The sequence below is a fragment of the Falco biarmicus genome, chromosome 1 (genome assembly GCF_023638135.1).
Source record: "Falco biarmicus isolate bFalBia1 chromosome 1, bFalBia1.pri, whole genome shotgun sequence".
NCBI classification, from domain to species: Eukaryota; Metazoa; Chordata; class Aves; order Falconiformes; family Falconidae; genus Falco; species Falco biarmicus.
Genome location: NC_079288.1, coordinates 50,851,535 through 50,857,534, shown reverse-complemented (window position 1 = coordinate 50,857,534; position 6,000 = coordinate 50,851,535). Strand labels below are relative to the sequence as shown.

The 6,000-nt window shown below is 59.2% G+C and overlaps 1 protein-coding gene across 2 annotated transcripts; it reads right to left on the bottom strand.

Moving 5' to 3' along the window:
- Positions 1–1,716: 1,716 nt before the first annotated feature.
- LOC130143721 (ribonuclease CL2-like) lies at positions 1,717–2,763 on the bottom strand. Of its 2 annotated transcripts, none has more exons than XM_056326579.1 (2): positions 2,657–2,763; positions 1,717–2,244 (listed from the first exon to the last, which is right to left on the bottom strand). In XM_056326579.1, exon 2 carries the CDS (start codon positions 2,236–2,238, stop codon positions 1,807–1,809), a length of 432 nt encoding a protein of 143 aa, XP_056182554.1. In that variant the 5' UTR covers positions 2,239–2,244; positions 2,657–2,763; the 3' UTR covers positions 1,717–1,806. The 2 variants fall into 2 exon arrangements, with proteins under 2 accessions (XP_056182554.1, XP_056182555.1); XM_056326580.1 differs by having other exon boundaries at positions 2,663–2,762.
- Between the last annotated feature and the right edge of the window lie 3,237 nt (positions 2,764–6,000).

Here is a 6,000-nt window from a genome sequence, read left to right as displayed (position 1 = left end):
CCTCTCCCATGCTCTTCAGAGCCTGTTGTGCAAGGCTTGTAGGGTAACTCACAGTGGTGATATTTTTCTCTCTCAGTGTCATGATGATCTGAGCTGCCAGAGAACAGATGGAGAGGCTGGAGTCTTCTACCAAGCTTTGAAGAACCAAGGCAAAAAGACACAGAGCAGAGATCAAACTTGTACTTGCAGAGACCCCAGGCATTCCCTCTCGAGAGGGTCAGCCCTCCCACCTCCTCCCATGGCCAGGAGGGTGGAGAAGTGAATCTGCTGGAAGTTGTCAGGCCAGGAATGCCCCAAATGCCCTTGAAATACCGCAGTTCTTCTCCAGTGTCCAGCTCTCCTCACCAGGGCACAGCTGAGAGCGGGAGCTCACCAGATCACGGAGGGCCCTCCAAGTGCCTTTCTGCTACAGAAAAGGAGCACCTGAGTTACTAAAGGCACATGAGGAAGAGACATTTTGGATGGGGAGCAACTGAAAAGGATGAGGAAGACCATTTGCTGTGCTTCTTTTCCTCCTCAGCTACAATTTCTGAGTGCATTTGGGACATCTCAGTAGTGCTGAACAGAGGAGCAGGATCATCTTGCTCTACCTGCTGGCAACGCTCTGCCTAATGCAGCCCAGCAGGCTGGGGGTCCTCTGCTCTGGTCTTGTTGTCAAGGGAGTCCTGATGGAAGTGCTGACTCCCTAGCACAAGAGAGACTTAAACACACCGGAGGGAGTCCAGCAAAGGGCTGCTGCTGCTGCTGAAGGGACCGCAACATCTCTGATAGGAGGAAAGGCTGAGAGAGCTGGGACTGTTCAACCTGGAGAAGAGAAGGCTCAGGTAGGGGAAGCTTATCAGTGTACTGATGGGGAGGGATGAAGATAAGGGAGCTACGCTCTTTTTAGTGGTACCCAGTGACAGGACACAAGCTGAAACACATGAAATCCCACCCAAACCCAAGAAAATATTTGTTTGTATATGTGTGTATGTGTGTGGGGTGTGTGTGTTTGTGCTGTGTATGCATGTTGTGTGTATGTTTTGTGCTGCAAGTATGGTGTGTGGTTGTTTGTCGCGTGCACAGTGCATGCTTGGTGTGCATGGCGTGTTTGCTTGCGTACAGGTGTTGTGTTTTTGTGTGTGTACAGTGTGTGTGGGGTGGTGGTTCAAGGCTGTGTGTGGCCCCAGACAGTGCCCAGCTCCATGGGGATGTCAAGTGGGCCCAAGAGCGGGCCCAAGAGCGGCCCCAGCCCTGGAGAGGCCCCAGATGGGGTCATAGGCATGTGGCAGAGGGGACTGTGTGGCACACGAGGATTTATGGGGCAGACATGGGGGAAGCTGGGGGTACCCAGGGGTTATGGGCCACATGGGAGATTGGGAGACCCTGCAGGAGCTATGGGGTATCCAGGAAAGCAATGTGACACCCAGAGTCAGGACACCAGGGGAGAGAGTTGAGTGCACATCCAGGGGATCAAGGGGACCCCGGGGGGATTATGGGGCATCCATGGGAGTTGTGGTGCACCCAGGAAAGGGGAGTCTATGAGGCACAAGAGAAGTCATAGGTGACTTAAGGGGCTGTAGGACATCCAGGATGTTGGGAAAACCCAGGGGTTTGAGGCACATGGGGGGCCAGGTCCACCTTGGACAGGGTCGGGGGCACCCAAGGAGGCTCAGGGGCACCTAGGGAGGGGCAGGAGTGCAGGGTCCCCCCAGAAGCTGATGTCAGAACCCAGGCCTGTGGCACCTCCTTTATTGCAGGCCCCAACGGAGCCCCCAGTGGGAAGAAGAATCCATGTCCCCACCTACAGCCCCCCTACGTCAAGCCTCACTGGGTGGGTGCGTGGGTGCCAGCGAGGTGCACGGGCAGCCCATTAACGCAGGCAACACGCACATGGTGCTGGAGCTGCCGGGCCCGGTAGGTGCAAGGGGGCCGAGTGTCCCGCCCCCGCAGGCGGCAGGCTGTGAGGCCCATGGCTGTCGGGGTGCTGTGGAACCCCGCTTCGTCAGGTGTTTGGGTGCAGGCAGCCACCAGCTCCTCGGCCGGTGCGTGCACGAAGGTGTTGGAGGGCTTGCAGGCCCGTCCCGGGGCCGTCACCCGCCGGCGTGCCAGCATGGTCTCGCAGTAGCGGTGCGCTGCAAGCACGGATGTCTGGGGGTGGTCCACATGCTGCCGCAGGAATTTATCATAGCGACTCTCGCCCGCTGCCTCTGCCAGCACTGCCAGCACCAGGGTCATGCATAAGGCCCAGCCTGCCATGGGTACCTGGGGAAAGTGGGGTCGGGGCCATCAGGACTTCTGGGCCCCTGATCGGAAAGCCCACCCTGACCGCTTGAGTCCTCTACAAATTCCCCTCCCAGACAGCTGGGTCCCTCACAAACCCCCTCTAAATGCATGCCCCCTCCCCCCCAGCCCCAACACCTGGGCCATCTGTGCATCCCACCTGGATGCCGGGGTCTCCTACAGAACACCCCATGGACCCCGGGTCCCCTGCAATTCCGTACTCCCCAGAAGCCTGGGTCCCCTATAGAACACCCCCCTGGACCTCTGGGTCTCCTATAGACCCACCCCTGCTCTGACACTGGGATCCCCTACATATCCTCCCCCTCCCACTGGATGCTTGAGTTCCTCATGGTCCCCTCCCACAGACACTCTTGGTCCCCTACACATCCCTCACCCGCACCTGTGTATGTGCCTCAGCTTCCCTTATGGCCTCAGGGTCTCCAGGTTCCCTCCCACTCCTCTGTGCCTCTTTTATACTGGCCCCAGCTGGGCCCAATGGGCAAGGATCCAGGAGGAGGGGCAGGGCAAAGAGCAAGGTCCATCGGATGCGTGTGGGTAGCCAGGAGGCCCCACTCCCCCTCGCAGCCCCCAAGGTCATTAGGTAGTCATTAACGAACCACATGACTGGCTGCACATGTCCCCTCAGGTGCCCCCTGCCCATGTTGCCTTTGGACCATGCATTCTGACCTTGGCCAAGTGTCCCATGGCGGGCAGGACACCAGGGTCTGCTTGGGTGGCAGGGCAAGATGCCTAGTTCCCTGGTGCGGGGGCAGGATGTTAGCGTCACCTCTGGGGCAGCTGACAGATGCTCCTGCCCCTCTTGGATGCTGTGGTACGTCCATGGCTGCCCCACATGTGCTCAGGAGCTGTATGTCCCTTCCCCCTGTGCCCTCTTGCAGGCAAGTTCATACCCCTGGGAAGTGCCAGGATGCTTTTTGCCCCACCGCCACCTCATGCTCCTGGCCACTCCACTGAGGCAGAGACAAGCAAAGAGCCAGAAGCCAGCCTGAGCCCACCAAAAACTCCCACCCCTTTCCCTCATTCATCAGGGAGAACCTGCAGAGGTTCTGCAGGTTGGAGCCCCAAGAAGAGTGTCCCCTCCAGAGGGAGAGGCATACATTGCCCAGGAGAAGGTGTCACCACCAGGTGCAAGTGGTTTCCATCCTTCTCTTCAAAGACATGAGAGAGACTGTGCTGGGAAGTGGCAAACAGAGGATGAGGAAGAAAGTCACAGGAGTCCTCAGCTGCCTCTCTTCTGCATGAGCAACCAAGTTTGCCCCACCAGTGATTCAAGGAGGACAATGACATGTCTGGATGCTGACACTCCACGAGTGGGCCTCAGCACTAGCGCTATGGGCTGCAAGAAGATGCACCCTTCAAGTGTGTGTCACCATCAGACCTGACCTACTTGTCCCAAGGACAGCAGAGTTGCCCCCTCTTCTGTCCCAAGCTCACCATATACTTCAGCTTGTGGTAGGCTCAGTTCTGGGCACCACCTTCCCCAAAAGACTGGAAAAGGTCTAAGACTGGCCATGATGAAGGTGGAGAGTGCTCTGCCCTGGGCTGTGGTGGCATCTCTACACTCTGTGGGCCTCTCAAGAAATCCTCCTCAAGGCTGCACAGCCCCTGCAGTGGGAACAGTTCAGGCACCTGGCCAAAAACTCGCAGACACGGCAGATCCGCATGGCCCCCTTGCTGACTCTTTGAGGCTGACAAGACCCTGCTCCTGCTGGGTGTGGAAGGAGGATGGGCATTCTCATCACACTCTGCCTTCCACTGTCCTGGTGTGGGTGGGAAGGCGATGGTGTCCCCAGAAGGAGGAACAAGCTTGGATGCCCGGCAAGGGCCTGCCATCAGCCCTGCATCCCAGTGCTGTCTCTAGCTGGTATGGTACAGCTACCTGTGCTAGAGCCTACCCTACGTGGAGGACCCTCAGGCATCCTTGCCAGAGGTTGCCGTGAGGTTTGTTAGTGAACCACAGCCTGTGGTCCCCTCTTGTCCCAGGGTAGTCCCAACTGCCCACCGCATCTCCCTCTCCCATCCTGGCCCACCCAGGTAGGCTGATGGGAGCTTCCTACTGCCCCATGCCCTCCCCTTTGCTGCTGCCCTGTGCCACCCTGGTGCCAGCCCTGCCTGCAGGGAGGCAGGCGGATGGTCAGGCTGTCATGGCCTGCCAGGGCTGTGCTGCTGGGGAGTGCAGGGGTGACGGACTGCGTGTGCCTAGGGCTCACTGTGCAGCACGTGAGGCATCAGAGCGAGAAGCTGCAGGCTCAGTGAGGGCAGCGTGCCCTGCCCCGGGCAAGGTGGGCTCTGCATCCCTGCGCAGGGTGGAGAGGAGGAATCAGTGGAGGTACTTGGGGCACCCAGACCAGCAACTTCTAGTTGGCCCCTTGGTGCCTCAGCTTTCTCATAGCGTGGGAAGGGCTGGGTGGGCTGGTGCTGTCTGGAGAGGATGCCTGGGGCCTCTGCAGACACAGGGGTTTGGTCTCTGCTCTCTTTCTATCTCAGCCCTTCAGCCCTTGGAGAATGACCACCATGCGTCTCTGCCCTGGTGACACAAACCACCTCACCCTGAGGTCTCCAGAGGAAAAACCCCCATCCAGATTTAACCTGTGAGCTGCAGGCTACTGGCTGCACAGAACCTGCAGGAGGTGGCACCTCCTTTTGGGCTGTTGCTCTGAGCAGAGCCAGAGCAGCAAACCCCATCCCGGTATGCTCTGCCCACTGGAGCCGCACATCTGCGCAAGTCTGATAGGCAGTGCCATCCCTGGCTGCCTGCAGGACAGCTGCCCTCCTCGGGCATCTCCCATCCCCGGTGCCGTGCTCTGAGCACCTACGTGTTCAGCCAAGGTGCCGCAGAGCAGCACTCTGTGTGCCCTGGTGGCCAGGCACCTTGCTGGCTCCCTGGGGACCCAGGGGTGCACTGTAAGGCACATGGAGGAGGCTTGGGTGCCCCACGAAGAGCTCTGAGGGCCAGACGTGGGTGGGGTGGTGGGGTGGTGGGGCGAGGCTGAGGGGGTACAGGGCTCTTGTTGGATCTCAGTGGTCCTGAAAGATCTGACAGCGGGGCCATGCTCCCCAGTGCTGAGCAAGGAGGGGCAGTGCCAGGGCAGGGACATCGCCCTGGCACCTGCTGCCAGGCACTGTCCTCTCAGCGAGAGGACGTGACTTTCTCCACACGACTGCCTGAGACTTTCAGTCTAAGTTGTAAGAGCGGCAAAAATCCAGACATCTGAGTTTCTTTGAATGGGATGGGCAAAGCCTCATTCAGCGTGATCTCAGGGCAGCTGGGCTTTTAAAATATTGTTTCTTCCTTGTGTGGTTTTGTAAGGAGACAAGAGAGGCCACAGACATTATTTCTCCCTCTCCCAGCCCCGCCGTTCCCCCCTCTTCCTCCATGAAGGCGGGATCTGTGCACAGTCCGGCAGCAGCCACTGCCTGGCACCCTCCCGGTCTGCCATGTTTGATGCCGTTCGCCCCGCAGAGGGCCCGACCCCGGCCCCAGCTCCCGCTTCCCCTCACGTCTGCCCCTCCCGCCTTTCGAACGCGCAGGGGCCGGCGCGGCCAGGGCGGCTGGTGTCGTGGGTGCGCTGCGTCCTGCAAACACACAGCCCTGAGCTTTTGCACTCTGTATTTTTCAGGAGATCTTCTCATTTCTTTCTTACCCCCTTAAATCTCGCCCTTCCGCGCAGCCGGTGGCGCACGACGGTAGAGACCAGATCGCGCGGCAGGGCGGGG

Excerpts from the sequence above, each read along its gene's own strand:
- LOC130143721 (XM_056326579.1), bottom strand. The coding sequence starts at position 2,238 with ATGGCAGGCTGGGCCTTATGCATGACCCTGGTGCTGGCAGTGCTGGCA.